This window comes from Scyliorhinus torazame, chromosome 18 (assembly GCF_047496885.1).
Source record: "Scyliorhinus torazame isolate Kashiwa2021f chromosome 18, sScyTor2.1, whole genome shotgun sequence".
In the NCBI taxonomy this organism is placed as follows: Eukaryota; Metazoa; Chordata; class Chondrichthyes; order Carcharhiniformes; family Scyliorhinidae; genus Scyliorhinus; species Scyliorhinus torazame.
This window is the reverse complement of record NC_092724.1, coordinates 31,897,874-31,920,338: the sequence shown is the minus strand read 5'-3', so window position 1 is coordinate 31,920,338 and position 22,465 is coordinate 31,897,874. Positions and strand designations below refer to the sequence as shown.

Sequence of the window (22,465 nt, the reverse complement as noted above, 5' to 3'; positions counted from 1 at the left end):
CAGTACAATCCTAGCTGGGAGGACTAACCACACCTATATTTGGGCCAATTTTTATGTTAGCTCATAACAAGCCCAGGTGGTTGGCCTCCGCCCCTTCTTGGGACGCTCATACTCCACGGGTCCACGGAAAGGTCAATGATGGTTTCCCCGTGGTCCTCGTGTTGATTATCATAATCACTATGGCACCTTGTCGCAATGTAAGTAGATCAGCTGTACCACCTGAGGTTCCTCAATAGAAAAGTGAAGTTGTCCTCTGTAAATCTTGCTACTTGTCCAATGTCAATTGATAGGCAAATCAGTGTTAGAAAACAAGATGGGTCCCATTTAATCTGATTCTGCAGCTTCTTCAGTTTTACCTAGCACTGTGGACAAGGGAGGCAGAACTGGCAGCAATTTTAGGAACATAGAACTTAGGAGCAGGAGTAGGTCATTCAGCACTTTGCACTTGCTCCACCATTTGATAAAATCATGGCTGATCTGATTATGGCCTTAACTCCATGTTTCTGTCTGGCCTTCCCTAACCCTTGATTCCCTTGTCCAATAAAATGAATCTAACTCAACCTTGAACATATTAATTGATTCAACTATTTTCTGGGGAAGAGAATACCACCGACTAATAACCCTCTGCGAGAAAAAAAATTCTCATCTCCATCTTAAAAGGGAGATCTCTTATTCTTAAACAATGTCCCCTTTTTCTGGTCTCTCTCACAAGAGGAAGCATCCTCCTGGTATCCACCCTATCAATTCCCCTCAGGAACTTATGTTTCTGTAAGATCACCTCTGATTCTTCTAAACACCAATGGGTATAGTGCCAACATCTTAAAACTTCCTTCATAAGATGAGCCCTTCATCCCAGGAACAAATCACATTAAACCTTCTCTGAACTGCTCTAAGGTATCATTCTTTTTCAAATAGAGACCAAAACTTGACACAGTATTCTAAAAATGGTCTTGCCAAGGCCCTGTACAGCTGCAGTAAAACTTCTCTACGTGTATATTCTATTCCCCATACAATAAATACCGACATTCCATTTGCCTTCCTAATCACTTGCTGTACTTCCATACCAACTTTGTGTGATTGGTGTACTGTAAGATCTGGGGTTCACTAACTTTCAGACTCAAGTCAATTGCAATTGTTAGACTGAGTTGGGAGAAGGTTAATTGCAATAAGTGCAAAATGTCAATACATGGTAAAGGCAATGGAAAGGATCAGTTCTTTGGAGCACTGGCCCTTGACTTCTGGTTCACTCTGGCACTGCCTCTTGTTCTGTTTAGCAAAATCTACCTTCTTGCTTCATGCTGTGTGCCTGACTGCTAAAAGCTGCTGCTTATTAATCCTTGCTAGCTACTACCTTGGTGCATGGTCAGTAGTATCCCTGCAGTCTAAGTGGTCATAGCGATACATGATCAGTCCTTGATTGGTTAAGTGGTACATGATTAGTGTCTGATTGGTATCTTAAGGTTGATAGTTACCATACTGGTGTCACCTCTTGTTAACTCTTGATTGGTTCCTTAATATGTCAGTTACTTCCGGGAGCATCCTTCTAATTACAGCTTTTCCCTGTTATTTTATTAAGTTTATAGTTTTCTACTAAGATAGCCAGGCATCACAAGGTAATTTGTATGTTTGTTTACTTGAGATAAGAGGATTTGTGGTGTCCGTTCTTGATGATTAATATTTTAACCTCAATATTCCAAAATGCCAGTCATCACCCTCTCGCCACCCCCGCTCCAACCTCACCACACCACTTGCCACCTCACTCAGTGCTTCACTCACTGCCCTCCTTCCAACCCATGCCCTTATTGCTAGATGCTCTGCTCCCAAACCTTGGCCTCTTTGATCATCAACAGCAAAGGAGCATGGTGACAGTGAGGGATCAGGAATGGGGTGGTCGGTGAGGCAGCGAGCAGGATGATGAGCAAATTGCAATTGCATCCCAGGATTATTAACTGGTATTTTGATGTTCAATTTTCCGTGAAAACGGAAATCCTCAACCATGGTGAAAAACAACACATTAATGTTGCACTTGTTTAAATATATTTACATTGCTCAGTATTACGGATAGTCCAATTCTTTGATGCAAGCAGCTATCTGTAGCATCAGTGCCGTCACAGATACTGCAATTGATTGTCCGCTCAATGTGTCCCCTGCAGTTGCAGTGGCAGCAAATGCAACCTTCTAAATCGAGTATAAGTGAATAATGTTAATGGATAGGGAGTATAATTGTTCCATATTCCGATCCACTCGAGCATACTGACTTCACAGCTCTTGCTCTGAAGTTAAACTATAAAAGTATACTTTGCAAAGGACGAGAGCCATGTGGCATATTTCATTTGTCAAGCAAGGATGCAGCAACAGACAAAGGCTCACACGGTGTGGTACTAGTGTCTTACATTAACTACAGCTAAACAGAGTATCATAATAACTTAATTGAATACTTCAATTACTTGATCATGACACATAACTAAATGATAACCTAATTATTAAACATGGCCTTATCTGCAGAACCAGGTCACCTAGATGCCTCAGTTACACAAAATTGTGCAGTTTCTCAACATTTAAACACTATACTGATTTTCTATTCTTCCGGCCAAATTGGAAAAGCTCATATTTTCCCACATTATGCTACATCTGCCAATTTTTTCCCCACTCACTTAGCCTATATATATATACCTTTGTACATTCTTTACCTCCTCTTGATAGGAGCGATGAACTCTCCCTTTCCATGTTAATTTATGCATGACGTGGAGCTCTAGCACTTCCATTCCGAATCCCGTATCAGGCTGCCAGTTTGAGCAGGTCCACCACAATGCAAATCCTGCCCCCCCCCCCCCCCCCGCTGCCGAGTAGAGGCACTCCTCGTCCCCCTCCCTCCCCAACCATGGGAATTAGTGAGTCACCCACTCACAACATGCACGCATAAGGATGACCAGACACCACCCTTCCAGATCCAAGACCCCCTCCTATTCAAAGTCCCCATATCAGAGACACCCTTCATCAGAGACACCCTGCCCTTCCAAGTGCCCTGCTTTGAACCTAACCACATTGTTTAGAAACACCTAGCTATGATTGACAGCTCCAGACCACATCAAAAGCAGTTAAGTGCTGTAAAGTCTTGTTTCTGGAAGTGTACCCCCCATTATAGGGCATCAGCTTTAGGGCTTCATCTAGGAGAGAAAAAGATAGGGAGAAATCATTTTTTGGTGCACTATTCAGGATCTGATAAGGAAATTGATCCCTAAAATGTGATCGATGGAACTTGTGTTAACTGTTGCTCCCAATTATATAACATTTCTTTTATTGTAGGCAGGTATTAGATGTTTAAGTATTTTTTTCCTATTATTTTTAAATGCCTGTTATGAAATCGGCAAGTGAGTGCTGTAGCTTTATAATAAACCAATATTTTTCACTTGAATGAGAGTGTCACTACTGTTTAGGCAGTTTGCATTTATTAGAATTCCTATTACTTAGTAAATTTAAATATCTGTCATATTTTGTTATGTAATAATATGACAAGAAATCCACATCTCCCTCAGTAGAAAATGTAGTGTAATCATTCCATACATTAGAAGTGTCTGAAATACTCGCAATTCCTATATTTATAGACTCTGGGCGAAATTCTCCCCCAACGGCGCGATGTCCGCCGACTGGCGCCAAAAACAGCACCAATCAGACGGGCATCGCACCGGCCCAAAGGTGCGGAATGCTCCGCATCTTTGGGGGCCGAGCCCCAACATTGAGGGGCTAGGCCGGCGCCGGAGGGATTTCCGCCCCACCAGCTGGCGGAAATGGCGTTTGTTGCCCCGCCAGCTGGCAGAAATGGCGTTTGGTGCCCCGCCAGCTGGCGCGGAAATGCGGCGCATGCGCGGGAGCATCAGCGGCCGCCGACAGTTTCCCGCGCATGCGCAGTGGGGAGAGTCTCTTCCGCCTCCGCCATGGTGGAGGCCGTGGCGGAGGCGGAAGGGAAAGAGTGCCCCCACGGCACAGGCCCGCCCGCGGATCGGTGGACCCCGATCGTGGGCCAGGCCACCGTAGGGGCACCCCCCGGGGTCAGATCGCCCCGCGCCCCCCCCCAGGACCCCGGAGCCCGCCCACGCCACCTGGTCCCGCCGGTAAATACCAGCTTTGATTTACGCCGGCGGGACAGGCAATTTCTGGGCGGGACCTCTGCCCATCCGGGCCGGAGAATTGAGCGGGGGGTCCCGCCAACCGGCAAGGCCCGATTCCCGCCCCCGCCCAATCTCCGGTACCGGAGACTTTGGCGGGGCGGGGGCGGGATTCACGGCAGCCAACTGCCATTCTCCGACCCGGCGGGGGGTCGGAGAATGACGCCCTATGATATTTCAAGTACTATTTGATCGCTTATAGCATTGCCAGTTTATAATAACATATTAGAATATAAACTAATACATTTTGATGAAATGTATTTTTCATTCATTCATGGGATATGGGCCTCACTAGCTAGGCCAGCATTTGTTGCCCGTCCCTAATTGCCCTTGAAAAAAATTGGATTACAGCACACACTGCTGCCACTGTGTGCCAGTGGTGGAGGGACTGAATATTGAAGGTGGTGGATGGGGTAAAAATCAAGTGGCTGCTTTGTCCTGGATGGTGTCAAACGTCTTGAATGTTATTGGAGCTACAATCATCCAGGCAAGTGGAGAGTATTTCATCATACTCTTGATCTGTGCCTTGTAGATGGTGGACAGGTTTTGGGGAGGCAGGAGGTGAATTACTCTCCGTTGTGTTCCCAGCCTCTTGCATGCACTTTTAGCTACAGTATTTATATGGCTGGTAGTATTTTTTCCTATTTTATTTTTTAATGTCTGTTATGAAATCGGCAAATGTGAGCTGTAAACCAATTTTTTTCACTTGAATGAGAGTGTCAGTACTGTTTAGGCAGTTTCGATTTATTAGGATTCCTATTACTTACTAATTTCAAATATCTCTCATTTTTAGTTATGTAATATGACAAGACGACAAGTAATAATATGACAAGAAATCCACAACTCCCTCAGGAGAAAATACAGTGCGATAATTCTATACATTGTAGCCAGGAATTCATTTTTTAAAAAGTGAGCATAATAAAGCAAGTAGCGAACAAGTTAAACTCTATAAATAGTCTAATTACACTAAATATGTTAAACGCATTCAGTAACTGAATTGTGTTGAATGCCATCAGAAAATTAATTGTGAAATTTAACAAGAAAGATAATTTAGTCAATAATTAAATTTGAAATTAAATTATGGCATAATTAATAAATAACAAAGTATGGTTGTGCCCAATGATGACTCCTGATGCCTTGTTTCAGAGAAATAGATATTGTATGGAATATACCACTCTCAGTAGCAGTCTCAATCACATATCAAGAGAATACATTAAATTCAGATCTGAAACATAGCAAATCCCCAGTTCCATAGCCCCATGAAAATGTTGCAGCAAAGAATACACGCCCTCTATGAAGCATTAAACAAATACACTACAGACCCCCAGGAAAATTTATTGGGATCAATCTATTTTTTGGATTTCTAGCAGGGTGTGTCATTACTCTTCCATTACCATCTTATTTGGACTCTTGCCATGGCAGAAGACATGGATGGAGCTTTATTCATTAAATGCTGAAGTAAATCTTTATTCCTGTTTTTTTTAATGTTAGTCAATTGGACATTTGCGTCAATTGGAAAATTGTCCAATAATCAAACACTTCACCACTGCAAAAAAAAAAGGCCAGATTTACTTTTATTTATGTGGATAAATACATTTTGTACCGAAGGCAATAAATTGTAATAGTCATTTGATAATGCATTGTGCAACATTCTTGCACGAGATTGAAGTAAACTTTAAAATCTATTCTGTGTTCCTTCTGTAATGTGTTCCTTTATAAAAAGGAGAGTTTCAATGACTTTCATTTTACACACCGCTAACATGTGAAACAAAAAAATTACTACCATTTATGTGAGACGTAAAACTTTTAAATCTGGCACTTGACGCTTACATGAGCATAAGGGCAGCACGGTAGCATAGTGGTTAGCACAGTTGCTTCACAACTCCAGGGTCTCGGGTTCAATTCCCGGCTGGGTCACTGTCTGTGCGGAGTCTGCATGTTCTCCTTGTGTCTGCGTGGGTTTCCTCCGGGTGCTCCGGTTTCCTCCCACAGTCCAAAGATGTGCGAGTTAGGTGGATTAGTCATGCTAAATTGCCCTTAGTGTCCAAAAAATGTTAAGTGGGGGTTACGGGGATAGGGTAGATATGTGGGCTTCAGTAGGGTGCTCTTTGTAACGGCTCGTGCAGACTCGATGGGTCGAATGGCTTCCTTCTGCACTGTAAATTCTATGATTTGCACCTATTTTTTTGGGGAGCATGGAAAAAAAATCAAAAGTTAATTTTCTTATTTTTTTAAATCACAGTTCCAACAAACATCAGAGCATGCCCTCTTCTCCTGTTCTGTGGTGGATGTGTTCTCACAATTGAACCAGAGTTTTGAAATCATTAAGAAGCTGGAGTGCCCTGATCCTCTGATTGTCGGACATTATATGAGAAGATTTGCCAAGGTAAATAAAATGAGCATTTACGAGGAATGTGGGTGCAAAGACATCTGGCCAATGTCTGTCAAATTTGACGATTACTGGAGCGAGTGGAACCGGAAGACTTAAACCTATAGCTCCAGAATTCTGTCGGGTTGGTGACAGTGCAGGCTTTGCATCTCTGTTCCATGACCCTCATCCTGAGTGATCTTCCATGGTCAAGGCCACTTTCTTGTTCATAGTGGACTCCTGACGATTCTTTTAATGCCTCTGGGTCAACTGCTTCAGGTTGTTGGTGAGGTGGGCTGGGAGGGTGATTGAGAGGGAAATTGTTGTGGCTCCTGATGTCGGACATCAGTGATTCCTATGGCTGTAATAACAAAACCATTTTTTAAAAAGTGTGCAATTTGCTTAATGCAGTCGAACACTCTGTAATGAATTGGACTTGGCTTGGCAGTTTATTGAACTTTTTCAAGCAGGTCTTACTCACTACCCCAAACCACATAACCATTCACCACGTCCGGCCTTATAAATGTTGACACCCAAATTGGTAGGGCCTTTAATGATGCAAAGATTTATCAGATATTTTATTCCCCTTATTTGCCTGTCATCTAAGTGTGTCAGATGTGGACAGACATATTCAACAGTTAGCATCACTTCCAGGTGAAAGTTCCTGAAATGGAAACACGTGCAAGGAAGCTGATGAAACGGTTTTCCTGCCACAAAACAGGTGGGGAAAAAAGGGAAATATTGGACGCTGTTTCTTGTAACATAATGAAAAGTTGCGATATTTGATTTAATTCATTAATGTGAGACTCAGAAACAATGAATGTTCTAACAGAGCATTTGGGCTATGTCTGAGACCTAGCGTTTCCCTACTCTATCGCCTTTTTTGCTCTATTAATGCAAAGAATAAGCCAATACTCTCTCATCAATGGTTGCTGTCATGAACACATACTGTGCAAATATACCTTGTGCTTCTTAAACACCCTTATAGCAAAAATAGGAGGTAGACATTGTATCAGAAGAAAATGTTAAGAAACTTTGAATAAATCGCACAATGGTTCAGCATTTCAATATCTACCATTTTCTGCCTTCTTTCTATGTTGTTTTAACAAAGGAAAACTCTTGTGTTGCTCACAAAATTATTTTCTTTTCCAGACTATCAGCAATGTGCTACTGCAGTATGCTGAGATAATAGCTAAGGATTATGCATCATACTGTTCGAAGGAGAAAGTGGTAACCTGTTCCTCCATATTCTAGATAGAATGTTTATTGTAACCTGCAAAGTACCTGAGAATAGATTCAAGTAATGTTAGGAAAACAACAATTCTGATAACATCTGTAGAGGGAAAGGTGGATAAATGTGCAGAACTTTTGTGAGAACTGAGGGTGGGTTTTCACCCAAAATATCAACTTGTACTTTCTCTTTGCTGATACTAATCAGCCTGAAATGTACCTTATTTATGGATATTTATTCCACGACCAACATCACTGAACACAGATTATCTGGTCATTATCACATCTTTGTTTGTGGGACTTTGCCTTACGCAAGTTGGTGCTGCATTTTCTACATTGCAACAGTGATTGCTATTCAAGAGTACATAATTGACTGTAAAGCCCGTTGTGGTGCCCTGCAGTCATGAATAGCTCTATGTTCATACAAAAGCTTTTTCTTTCTTTCCAAAATTTCTGTTTTTATTTCAGCTTTTCACTATTAGCAGTTTTTGTTTCCATCTGTTGCCATATATAGGTGCAGATGATATCGGTTATGATTCCATGTGGAACAATTTGTTTCCCTTTACAAATCTTGCTATTTGTTTTGATCAGCATACACAAATAAATCCCACACTGCCACTTGACTAAAACGTCTGGGCTCTAGCAACACTCTTCCATGTCTCAGACCCATTTGTACTGCTTAAACCTGCCTTTCCTTTTTATTTTTTTGGCATTTTCTTACCTGTTTCTGACAGGCTTAATTTTTAAATGTCTGCATAATTTTCTCTAATCAAAAAATGCCATGGCAATAAAAGGTTCTACACCATAACAAAATCACAGCGTTGCTCTTTTGTCACCAGAATGTAAAACAAAAATAAGAAAGATCTTCTGCGTTCCTCACTTGTTAGTTTACAAAATTTAATAAAAACTTGCTAAGAATGATCTTGCGAACCTTTATGTGCAATGGTAATAAATACTTTAAAAGATACACTAAGGTTTAACTATCAAAGATTAGGTGCAAAATACCGGCTGTTCAGTTTTCCCAGCGACGATGGGTGCAGTCACCGGGAAATCCCTTTGACAACGGCCGGGTCGGTAAATCCCGCTGGCGGGCCGCCTCCACCGTGGCGGGTTGCTCAGTAAATGCCCCTCATTGCATCAAAGAATGGAAAATGCAAAAGTCTACACAAAACCCATGACTCATTCATTGGCATCTCTATATAATTTCACTAAATGTTTTTAAGCTCCAAGGAATGATTTAAAGAGAATCTAGGAAGGCATGCCCCATTAATCTGTTCGCCTCCAGCTGCACGCCATCTCATGTATTAATAGGGATCAAAATTTAGCACTTGACTACATACAGATCATATCTGTATTGCCATGAGAAACATTTCAAAGGTATCCAGGCTTCCCCCCTATTTTGAAAATCACATGTTTAAAAGTAGTGTAGGAGTTACTTGTCGGTGGCTGTAGCTGTATAAGAATGCTGTCCCTTATGGTTTATGCCAATGCTTGTCTTGTGATGTTGCTCTGAAAATAATTGTATAATATTTTTATACAGTTTTGTTATTTTCATTTTGTTTGTTTGAAATATTTGCCTGTGATATTTCCTTTAAAATAGTGTCACTATTCATCAATCAATAATTGTTCAATCCTTCAAAAAAGCGCTCTAATTTTATATTTTTAAAATATATAATTCAGTAGAACTCTAAGACACTTCCAGATGTCATTACAGCAAATCGAAGTTAATTACTATATAAACCTTTAAAATATATTCTATTTAGTTTCACGTTTATTTATGGTTTAGCTCAGATGGCTGGACAGCTGGTTTGTGATACAGAGCGAGGCCAACAGCGTGGGTTCAATTCCCATACCGACTAAGGTTATTCTTGAAGGCCCCGCCTTCTCAACCTTGCCCCTCGCCTGAGGTGTGGTGATCCTCAGGTTAAATCACCACCAGTCAGCTATCCCCTCAAAGGGGAAAGCAGTCTATGGCCATCTGGGACTATGGTGATTTACTATTAGATAAGTCATTTTGTAAACATTTTGGCTGTAACTGTATTTAAAAATAAATAACTATATCATGTTAAACTTTTTGTAGCCATGTATTCTGATGAACAACATCCAGCAACTTCGAGTACAACTGGAAAAGATGTTTGAAGCGATGGGAGGAAAAGATGTAGGTCCCATTTTTACTTTAAAATGTTTTTGTGGAATGATGTTAATTTTGACTTTAAATCTCCTGGACGTCTGTGGAACCATATAGAGTCAGAAGATGCCATTCACTAGCTGGGGAGCAGCACAGAGATTCACTTCATTGGATAATTTACATATGAGCAACTGTTTTAGGATAATTCATATGTATAATAAATGTGAGCTTCTGAAACCCCAGGATATTTGAGTACCTTGGGGTATTTTCCTTCTTAGTCTGCTCTTACATCACCATGGCATCTCCAATGTAGCTATTTTGGAAGCAACATGGCAATACCTGTGTCCACGAAGCCAACAGACAAGCAGCAGGAGAGCGGTGATGTTCCAGGTGGCGGACCTCAAGTCAAAGCCACTTGGGACTATGGGCCTAGAAGCCTGGCAAGCTGCGATGTGTTAAGATTGGTGGCACTTTTGGCTAACTCCCTCAGCAGAGCAGTCCAGGAAGAAATGTGATGATCTACAAGATCTGGTATGGCAAGGCAGTCACGTTGGCTGGCATTTTCTGCTGGTGTTTGCCGTGGTCAAAAATCGTAACCCCCAGCGGAACATTCCGCGGGACCACTGAAACGATAATCTCGGCAGCGAGATCTTGCTCTCTGATTTTCCCTGCCCCTCACTGGTGACAAACCCTTTCTGGGCGGGAACCTCATTTAAATTCATCTTAATCAGTTTAAGTACATTTAAAGGGCTTCTCCATCATATGTTCCCTCCTGCACAAAGAATTTCCCACAGAAAGAATTCCCCCCAGGTCGGCGAAGTTTATAACTGCTTTTGCAAAATGTGAAGCAGTTGAGGAGAACCCGCCAAGGGTGCAAAGGTAAGATTAGCCCCCAGGGAAGGGGAGAGGGACATGCCAGGGATGTGCCCGCTTGGGAGCTCCAAGGGGGAGCAAGGAAGTTCCCCTTATGGTGCAAGGGTTGAGGTTGCCCTTGTGTATGTTGAGGGGGTCACCCTGGTGTTTTTTGGGGAGGATCCCCGTATACGTGCGGGGCTGGACAGGGTAGTATTCTTTTCAAGCGCCTTTAAAATTCTGTATTGGCCTGCTGTAGGCCTCTGACATGTTGTTCTGCTCCGGCGCGGAGACGGCAACCACACACATGCGCCGGCGCTGGTCCGTGCAGGCCAGCCTTTTGGCGCCGGAGCAACCCCCTGAAGACCGCTGAATTGCTGGGCCAGGAGGCCCGTTGACGCCAGCGTACACTCCAGTGTTTACGCCGGCGTCAACACTTGGCCGGGATTTCGGAGAATTACGGTGTGGTGTCCAGCGGGAAACGCGGTGCGATTCCCACCAGGTGCGACCCACCCACAAAATTTTATTGGAGGAGAGGGCGAGTTTTACACCGGCACTGAAATGGTGAAATGGGCATGGTGGAACCAGCAGAATGGTAGGTGAATGACGATGGGCGTAAGTAGAGAAGAGCGCAATTTTTAAATTCAGAGTTGTGACACTCAGAATTCATACGCACCAACAGCACCCCCCGCCCCTCCGAACAAAAGAGGGACATCAAATCTAGGTACAGGCTCCAGCATGTGTGACCTTTCAGAGGTGTGGTTGTCGAGCGACCACTGAGTAGCTTTGATGGGGATTACATGCGAGGAAATTTGCTTGTGCAAAAGCAGCGCCTACGTAGCATACTGCACTAAAGTGCATATTTCCACTAACTGTCCGGCACTATAATAGCAGAACTGTAGTGTCACTGTCAAAGATTGTGAGACTTCCCACCCCTTTGCTTACTTTAATCCATTTTATTTTCACGTATTATCTTTTGCATTCAAAATAGATGTTTGGATCTCAGCATCTAAGCAAATATTGTTTTAACCAAATATAATGGCCCGGATTTTAGCATCAGGTACCGTTGGATTGCTGCTGTAGTGGGAAATTCCTCCAACTCAACACTGCTGCACTTTTCTACCAGGATCTTCCAAACCCAATTTCCAAAGAAATGCGCAGTGCAGCATCCCTCTGGGAACCCCGTTGAGGCAACAGTAGAGTCAGGAGGGAGACACTTTTTTATGGTACTATAATAATAATCACTTATTGTCACAAGTAGGCTTCAAGAAGTTACTGTGAAAAGCCCCTAGTTGCCACATTCCGGCACCTGTTCGGGGAGGCCGGTACGGGAATTGAACCGTGCTGCTGGCCTTGTTCTGCATTACAAGACTTGTGACAATAAGCGATTATTAGATTATTATTAAGTCTCATAGAGGTTGCAACTTCCTGGGCAATTCCCACGTAGGTCCGTATGCCAGGACCTCCACACAAAGAAGATTTTATGGAAGCTTTAGGATTTGGTGCTATTTTGTTACATAAAAAACAAGTACTGTCTCCTTCTTGGTTGGTCATTCTTCATGGTTAACAGCCATTTGCTTCTGAGGTAGAGTGCTCACATATGTCAAAAGCAGTAACTATTAGTGTTGAACTTTGTGATTTAAAAAAAATCTACAGTATGGTATTAGTGTGTCATTCAAGAGCAGCAGTGAAATGTATTATTTAGTGGTCCCCCATCCTGTTCATGGAGATAAACTGTACATCGTTGAGTTCACACACTCTAAGACGGCACTTCAGCTTCAGGATTTCTCATTATATTGATCTGTGACTCAAATATGCAATTATGAAAAATATAGGAGCATGTAGGAAAAGACTGGCATGGAGAATAATATTTGACCCATCTTGCTTTTTGCATCTGGCCCTTTAAAATGTATTTTTGTTTTCAATTCTCCCCTCATTTCCTCGCTCACACACCGTGTCCAGCTTGGCTGTGGTTTTCTGAATAATGGCAGTGAATACTTGCTTGTATTTTCAGCTGAATGCTGAAGCCAGTGACATTTTAAAAGAACTACAGATAAAACTCAACAACGTGCTGGATGACCTCAGCAGGGTGTTTGCACTAAGGTAAGAATTTCAACATGTTTGTAATATTTAAAACATCTGCAATTAAATACAGTCGTGCATTGGCCACCTTTTATCGGATGGCGTTTGTTTTGAATGATTAGTTTCAAAACCAAAAGTTGCATATGAAACCTAATGTACATTTGGTAGTTTATTAGACTTGTATTCCTACAACTGTTAGGCAACTAAAGGCTGTATGTACTAGGCTAGACAATACTGTGATGAATGTAGAAATTTTGATCTATTTCATATTTATGGCAGTAACATTATTAAAAACCCTGGTTTAAAATACATACAGACAGTGTGTCTACTAAAGGTGTAATTAAGGAGTCATAAAGGCGATGTAATTATTGATTTGAACCATTTACTTGTTTACAGAGGGGTGGATAATAAGGTATTGTTTTGATCGCTGGCTATTCCTTGGAGTGTAGATAATTTGAGGGAAAGTGTTTAGTCCTAGCTAAGCAAGTCATGGGACATCTTCATGGGATGCAGACATTGTAATTAATGGGAGGTACCAGATCCATCTATATTTACAGTTTTGCCAAATGCTGTTAGGCTGAGCAGAAGAGTCTCAAAAACAGAAGGATTTTCAGATTGTTCCTGAAAGGGATTGTCTCTCTCCAAAGGTCTGCACAGATAAGCAAGTAACCTGTTTTGTTAACTTTATTTATAAGTGGCATTTGTTCTGTCTTTGTTTGCTTAATTGGAATTTGTGGCAAGTGTAGATAATAAATTAAAGTTTTTCCTTTTATTTAACAACTGTTAACTGTCAAGCTATTTCCTTGATATTAATGTGGTTAATTCTGTGTTAAAATTAAAGTGTGTTTTAACATGAAAGATACCTATTGGCCAGAGTCATCACTTCTGGGATGAAGATTCCTTCACTCACAGTTTTACAAATTGAAATATTGTTTGGGGTTCCTGTCCAGTATCCTCACACAAGTTGGAGTCTGGTCCAGTATCCCAACAATATACTATGCAGAGATCGTGAATTTGATATTGATCACTTTGAAAATTTGATTCTATAACAAGAATGCATTTTAATCCAGGTAGCTCCGTTCAGAGAGTTAGTGGGCGGGATTCTCCGAAATGGAGGCAGAGTGTTCGCACCGTCGTGAACGCCGTTGAGGTTCACGACGGCACGAAACGGCCCCTAACCCGACCGATTCAGGGCCCGATAATGGGCTAGGAGTGGCGCCGCGTCATTTACACGCGCCAGGCCTTGGCGCCGTGTAAAGATGGCGCCGCATAACTGGCGTCACCCGCACATGCGCGGGTTGGCCGGCGCTAACCCACGCATGCGCGGTGGGCGTCCTCTCCGAGTCCACCCCGCAAGAAGATGTCAGATGGATCTTGCGGGGCTGCGGAAGAAAGGAGATCCTCCTTCAGAGAGGCCGGCCCGACGATCAGTGGGCACCGATCGCGGGCCAGACCCCATTTGAGGCCCCCCCCCGGTGCAGGATTCCCCCCCCCCCCTCCCCCCCCCCTCCGCAGGCCGCCCCCCCCCCCCAGCGTTCCCGCGCTGTTCCCGCCGGCAGCGACCAGGTGGTGGACGGCGCCGGGGGGAACCCGCCGTTTTGGGCTGGCCGCTCGGCCCATCCGGGCCCGAGAGTAGCAGGGGTGCCGGAGAATCGCCATTTTGGGTGTCTCGGGCGATTCTCCGGCCTGCGCCGCGCGGAACTCGACAGGGCCGTTCTCGCCGCTTGGGAGAATCGCAGGAGGGCGTCAGACCGGCATCGCGGGAAAATTTGGCGACCCAGGCGATTCTCCCAACCGGCGCGGGAGCGGAGAATCGCGCCCAATAAGTTTCATTGGGATAAGAGATACTCATTATTTTAATTAAAATTAAAATAAATATATTATTTTAATGTTTTACTTGCAGTTTAACTATTACAAATAAAATAAATGACATGTCACAAAAGGTACCAGAGCTTAATGTACAGTGTTTTACATCCTTTGCTTGGCATGTTTGAAAGTATGATTTATTTATAATGTCGTGCTTGCTTCTCTTCGGTATTTTTCAGTTTTCAGCCTCACATTGAGGAATGTGTGAAACAGATGGGAGATATTCTCAGCCAGGTAAAAGGAACAGGAAATGTCCCTGCCAGCACATGTAACAGTGTGGCTCAGGATGCTGACAATGTTCTCCAACCACTCATGGACCTGCTGGATAGCAAGTTAGTCAGAGTTTTCTATATTTTTAATTCAGAACATTTTTGAGCACATTATTGACTCTTGAGAGGGTAGAGTTGAATCCTATTGACCTGTTTTCAAGATCACTGCATATGCGAAAGGCCCAATTTCTGTCTTAATAAAGTCAACGACAAACAAAATCAGGAGAGGTATATAACAGATGGGCCAAGCTAATGTTGCCAATTTTACACTTTTATCAAAGGTCAAATTTCTCTTAATTGGGAGTAGTGGAAGAAAGACATCACACCATGTTGTTTGTGTAGTCCTGGTACCTAACTACTTCCAATACTATACAAAACAAATTACCTGAATTTATTTTAAGATTGAAGGAAACTTTGGTGTTCCTCTATCATTATGGAATGAAAAGGATTTATTTTGACTCTAGTTAAAATATAGAGTGGGATTCTCCATCCAGCAATGTCGGAATCGAGATCAGGCGGAGAATTGGGAGTCAGCCAAAAATCGAGGTCGGCTCCGGACACCATTTGGAGTGGCGTGCTCCGAGCGCCTTCATGGCAGCATGGATGCGTTCCACGCCCCGTGCTAGCGTGGGAGTGCAAATCATGCAGTAACATTCATTAACGCATCTATATGGTCAGACCCAGTCTCCGGCTTCCCATGATTCTCAACCTTCGCTTTGTCCTGGTGCACTTGTCAGTGGCCGAGGTGCACCCCTGGGTCAGAGTCTCTAGGAACTGTCCACTGCGGTCACCTATCTGTAGGCCTCAGAACGATGTGGAGAACCGCTATAATGAAACTCACCACAACAATGTGCTGCAGAGGGGGACGTGTTGGAGGACGAGGTGGAGGAACGGCAAGCCTCATCCAATGAGGAGGATGTGAGGAGGGCCAGGATGGGCAAGCCATGCCCCACGACGTATGCACCAGGGCCGGCGCGCACGAGACAATTTTAACGCCTCCATTTTTGCCGACTAAGGGGCCAAGCCACTGGCAGCTCAACCGTCCCGTCCCAACCCTGCAATCTCCCAACCTCTTACCTCCCCCCCCCCCCCCGCAACAACCCACAGGCAGCCTATCCCTTCCTGCACTCCATCCCCCCCCCTCCGAGCTTCTCACCAGCTTCACTGCAAGGTTGGCAGTTCAGCGGGTCTGGTCCATGGGGTGGAGGATGATGACCAGCTCCGCAATGAGCTCTGGTGCTCTGCACTGTCTGTCTCCTGCTCCAGTGTCACATACTACTTGGGCGAGGGGGGGGAGAGACGGGCTGGGAGTGAGACAGTGGGGGGCTGACTCACGTGCCATAGGGACATCACAATGCATTGGGCCTCACTTGGTTGTCCCATGCCGACTTCTGCCTCGGCAACTACCCATTCTGCCACCCCCGCTGGCCAGACCCAATGCCCTCTGCTCCGCAACAGTAAGGGGCCGCAGGTCCGGCAGGCCCCCTCCAATCTTCACCCGCTCCCAGCGGTTGTGCACCACCTTCTCCTGGGGGATCAGATAATGCACAGTGTGAGACAATCTGACACGCACAGCGCAGGGGGTCTTCAGCTGCTGGCCTGCGTGTGCAGGGCACCCGGCCATGGTGGGTTGTACCGTGTTGGCATGTGGTGAAGGGTAGTGTGCGAGGGTGCTGCCGGTGGGAGGGGGTTTAGTCGCCCTCTGGCAATGGATGGGTGGTTTACGGGTGTGTGGGGTGGGGTGATGCCAGATGCGCAGAGGTGGCGGCTCAGCATGGCTGGCCTGGGGGGTTGCCAATCCTCAACCAGCACTAGCTACCGGTCTGCCTGGTGAGGGCGCAAGAGGGTGAGAGGTGTTGGGTGAGGGTGTGTGAGATGGGGGTGGTGCCAGCGGCACAGAGGTGGTGACACACCCGGGCACCCTGAGGAGGTTGTGCCGCTTTTTCCAGCACTGCTGCCCGGTACCCGCAGCGGGACCCATGGCGCTCATGGCCTCTGCCACCTGCCCGGTTGACATCGGTGGGTGGCTGCCTCCTTCCCACTCTGGGGAACAGGGAGTTCCACCTGTCCTGCATGGCAGCCAGCAGTATCTCTAGCTCTGCATCCACAAACCTCGGGGCCACTCTTCAGAGTGCCATCTTCTTGCCTGGATTGAGTGTGTGTGGGGAGTGGAGTGTTTATATGCAGCTCCAGCCTGTCAGGCACTCCAGTGCCAATCCCGACGCTGGCGTGAGTTGGAATTGCACTAGTTCCCCGTGGCACAAAGGCTAGCCAATTAGCATGTCTTGAAGTGCTCCGGGACTGGTGCCGCCATCGGGACCGTGGAACACCCCCCTACCCCCCCCCCCCCCCCCCCCCCCCCCCCCCCCACACACACACACACAATTCGGTCCGGCATTTGCACTTAGTCTCTTAAACAGAGAATCCCACCCATTATATCAGTACAAGGGAAGATATTAATTTCTTTACATTTGTCCTTCTAGTCAGAATAATGCTTGATATGGTATATTTAAAGGTATATTATATTCCTGAGTATAAATACACCAGGAGCATATTCTATTAGGTGTTGTACCTGGATCAGTTAATAGCATTATCACTTCTGAGTCAGAGATTTGGGGTTCAAATGCCACTCAAACGTTTTAAAGTACAAAATCAAGAGTGACACTCCAGTTCAGTACTAAGGAATGCTGCACGGTTAGAAATGCTGTCTTTTGGGCGGCACGGTGGTGCAGTGGTTAGCACTGCTGCCTATGGAGCTGAGGACCCAGGTTCGATCCCGGCCCCGAGTCACTGTCTGTGTGGAGTTTGCACATTCTCCCCGTGTCTGCGTGGGTTTAACACCCCACAACCCAAAGATGTGCAGGTAGGTGGATTGGCCACGCTAAATTGCCCCTTAATTAGAAAAAAAATAATTGGGTACCCTAAATTTATTTTAGAAAAGAAATGCTGTTTTTTGGGTGAGATATTAAACCAAAGTCTTATGTGGCCCCTCAGGTGAAAAATAAAGGCACCATCATACTACTTTAAAAAAAAAAACATACATAACATTTATCCTTCAGCCAACATCACTAAAAGAAACAGATGTTCTGATCATTATCATAGTATTTTTATGAACCTTGCTATGCGCAAATTGCCTGCCACATTTTTTATCACACAAGAGACTACACCAAAGAGCTTTGGATGTCCTGAGTTTGTAAAGTTGTTATATAAAGGCAAGTTCTTTATTTATTCATAGCAAGTAGAGGATTAAACAGACTTAGTACATTTTTCTTTAAATAAACTACTATTCTCTAGTTGCAAAGCTAATGTGATTCAACATAATCTCGCACCAAGATTGCCTACTTCGACATCTCTAATATTACATATGTTCCATCTGCCTCAGCCCATCAAAAACTTTTTTTTATCTGCAAACTCTACTTTTCCAAAGTTCTCTAGGCTGGCTGCCTACCTATAATCCCCCATTAACTACATCTCATCCAAAATACTTCTGCTAGTATCCAATGGATGGCATTCCCTGTTCAAACATGACCCTTTTGTTCACTGACCTACACTGGCTCATGGTCTGCCTGTGCTTCAAATTTAAAAATCTCACATCTTCATACCCTTGCCCCGCTCTATCTCTTTAGCCTCCGCCAACTCTGTAACTTTACAAGATCTTTGCACTCCTCTCTGGCCTCCTGTACAATATGATTTACGGCTTTGTCCTTCGACTGCCTAGGCCTTTAGTTCTGGAATTCCCTCCATAAACCTCTCTGATTCTGTACACCCATCTCCAACTTTAAGACATACCTTTAAACCTACTCCTTTGAAGTGTTGTGCAACATTTTTCTAAGCTGGCCCTAAATGACAGCAATTTGTAGCAGTTGTCCATTTGAATATTTGTGCAAGCTTTCTTCCTCTTCCAGTTTGACACTTTTTGCAAAGATCTGTGAGAAAACTGTGTTGAAGCGTGTCCTAAAAGAGTTGTGGAAGATTGTAATGAACATAATGGAGAAAACTATCGTCTTACCACCTTTAACAGATCAAACGGTAAGTAGCAAGTTCTGAATTAAAATCCATATTTCTGGCTAATGAACCGACAGAGCAAATTAATGTAGCAGAAAAAATATCAGATTGATCCATCATGTCTGTAGAAAGATAAAGTGACCGATCATGTTGATTTATAATCTCCATACTTTGTAATAACAAGTTACCTAATAATTCAGTTTACTCTTTATTATAAGTCATGAAGAAGCTGCAGCAAATTAATAATAAAACGTCTATGAAACTGACCATATGGATTGGGTTGCTTGCCCTGATGCCTTCTAGTGCATGAACTGAATTGGGGCATTGATCAGTGTAAATGCTTGAAGAGTGCATTCTGTTCCAATCATTGTAAGCATTGCTTTTACTCACTAATGCTGTAAGTGTGACTAAAATAAAGCAATTTATGCTGTAAACTTCTATGATTCTATAAGTGCGGGCAACTGGGACTAGCTTAATGGTAAAAACTGGGCGGCATGGACTGGTTGGGCCGAAGGGCCTGTTTCCATGCTGTAAACTTCTATGATTCTAACAGCAGGCAATTTCTCGTGAGTTGGGCATGGATAAAAGAGTGAAGAAAAACATTGCTAATCTAAGTTCATTTTCACTAGACAGCCTGATGGTGTTAAACACTTGCTTGTATATATATATATAAAATTGTAATTAAATATATCCTCCCTTACAACAAAAAGGATTATGCAACAATGTTAATATTAATTGCTTACCTATCAATAATTTGATATTCATTAAGACCTTTGACATTTTTTGTATCAAGAGAGTTAGAATTTTACTCAGAGTGAAGTATGGGCACTGATAAAGTATGTTTTTTTATTTTGTGTAAATCCAATTCTAATTAAACAATGTTTGAAAGGGCAAAAGTTTTTTAAAAATCAAATGTGTAGTAGTGGTCTCTATTGCCAACATTTTGGCAATCTTTTTTAATAATTAAAACCTTCAGATCTCAGTCTGCATGTTTTTTTTAATATTTAACCAAAAGGGCTTGAGTGTTGATCAGTTTCCATTAACAACATTGTAAAAATCAACTGATTTGAAAATTGCATTAAATTAGAAAGTAATATGATGGTCTGATTATCATTTTCTTTAATTATTCTGCTCTCTGATAATGGCAGATGATTGTAAGTACAGCACTACGTGTCTGTCTGTCTGTCTGCTGTGCGTTCAGTAGAAACAGCCAGTATTGTTGTGTGTGGCTGCGCTCGTCAGTGCATGCTGCCACAAGCTGATGCACATGGCTGACTCTGGTTAATAATAACTACCTCTGCTAGGCTCCCATACCTGAGATTTCCCTTGTTTTGTCAATTGAATGTTTGCTCCTCTTGGATTTAAAAAGTCTGTTAGAAGTATGTTGTATGTTTACAGCTCGATGCTGGATGTGCATATCAAGGAAATGTCCATCTCAGTAAAAGCTAACTGCTTGTCTTTGTCGAAATGTTATTATGTGTATCAGTTGCTACCACTGTAACAGCTGCAGTACATGTGTTTTAAACCGTTGGCTGATTCCTTTTCTGCAAGAGCTACCCAATCAGATATACCATGCTGAAATGCATCTGCAGTCATGTTTTGTTCATTGTTCATAATAAGAGCTGTTAACAATGATGATTGATGCAATATTCCAAAATTGTCTTCTGAAGTTAGTTTAAATATTATATTCTGTGCTCTTAGTTGTTTTTATTATTGATAGTGAATAAGAACTTTGATTGTTAAAACATTAGAATAATATAATCTCTGATTAGAAATAAATACAATTATAAATTTTCTGATGCAGTCATCAGGATAGTCATCTTGAGCTGAAATAGCTGAAAAGCACAGCCTTTCCTTTACGCCACCACACTTTTTACTACCCTCACCTGATGAAGTACAATCCCGCAGCTCTCAGACAAGTGATCATTTATCATGTGTTAGTCTAAGTGGTGAGCATATGTAAGCTATTTGACACTGAAACGATGCATAGTAGACTCAAAATAAAATGGGTTTATGTCAGGAATCCTTAGAATCCCTACAGTGCAGAAGGAGATCATTTGGCACATGGAGATCTGAACCAACCCTCTGAAAGAGCACACTACCGGGGTCCACTGCCCCACCCTATCCCCGGAACCCTGTACATTGATCATGGCCAATTCACCTAACCCGCATATCTTTGGACTATGGGGGGAGACTGGAGGAAACGCGCGCAAACACTGGGAGAACGTGCAAACTCCACACACACACAGTCACCCAAGGCCAGAATCGAACCCGGGTCCCTGGCACTGTGAGGCAGCAGTGCTAACCACTGTGCCGCCCTCATAAGAATCTGTAAAAATGTTACATCAGGCATACACAATGAACAGTAAATTCAAATTTTGGTGCTAAAATCAAAAGGGAAACCCAATATCATGTAGTACATATACATGTGGAGCCAACTGGGTGTACAAATTGTAAATGCACCTTTTTCTGGAGATGTTGGTGGTATTTATTTTTAAAGCATAATCTTCATAGGTCTGCCCATTTGTTTTGCAGAACCTGTGGTGCCTTTTTTTTAAAAAGCATCTTCTAACTGAACACAAGTAATTGTTTTATTTAAGACTCTAACAGGATCTTGTAGAGCAACTTGAATTTCTGGGAAATGTGATGGCCACATTTTTGAATATTGTGTTCAAATTAAGGTTTATCAGTTATTCAGCTGGTATCAGTCATCCAAATTTGACAAAAGCTTCAAAAGCCTGAATTAGCCATATCTGCCTTACAGCTAAGCTCATTAGCCATAATGGAGATTGATTAATATTAATTTAACCCAATAATAAATCGCACTAATAACGACAATGGCCGTTTAGGAGGATATCTTCAGACTGGATCACCCCTCTTACAAATAATGTTTTGTCACAATGGAAAATAAATTTATCACAATGCTTGAAGAATTAAGTTTTAATAAGTATTTGCACATTTTACACGCATTGCATTTCAATCTATCAGCCAGAATTTGATGCGAAGCATTCGTGTAGTTTCATACAAACCTAAATTAGAAAAATGCCAGCATCTCTGATCCAGGCTGCCCAGCCAAAGAAGGTTTAGCACGGTACTTAATCCTGGAGGAGGAAATGAGTTACCAGCTTGAGGTACCCTCAATAACGAAGCTTAGAGATTAAACTGTAAAGAAGGCTTTATTAGACTAAGAACTATGTTAGAGCTGAGACAAGTGCTGACTGCTACACAGCCCATGAGGCAGCCCTTTATATATGGCTCACAAATGGGCGGAGCCAGAGGCGGAGTCCCCAGGGTTCCAAGCCCAGTCTTAAAGGGGACATCACCTTACATGATGATAAGGCAGTAACCGTTCATCACACAGCTCTAGTCCAGTTGGGCAAAAATGCATTAAAAATGGCTAATTATGAACAGTTATAGACGGTGGGCAGGGAGATGCTGGAGACACTCAAGATTATACATTCCTCTCAGCATATTATCTCTAAAAGGAAGGATTTAACTT

The 22,465-nt window shown here is 43.2% G+C and overlaps 1 protein-coding gene across 1 annotated transcript in view; it reads left to right on the top strand.

The window, feature by feature from the left end:
• LOC140395097 (protein unc-13 homolog A-like) overlaps window positions 1-22,465 on the top strand; it is a 522,914-nt gene that overhangs the window by 449,559 nt on the left and 50,890 nt on the right. The window contains exons 31-36 of the mRNA XM_072482511.1: window positions 6,409-6,552; window positions 7,687-7,764; window positions 9,845-9,922; window positions 12,759-12,847; window positions 14,872-15,024; window positions 18,867-18,990. Coding sequence (XP_072338612.1) covers window positions 6,409-6,552; window positions 7,687-7,764; window positions 9,845-9,922; window positions 12,759-12,847; window positions 14,872-15,024; window positions 18,867-18,990 — 666 coding nt within the window. The remainder of the gene's footprint in view (window positions 1-6,408; window positions 6,553-7,686; window positions 7,765-9,844; window positions 9,923-12,758; window positions 12,848-14,871; window positions 15,025-18,866; window positions 18,991-22,465) is intronic.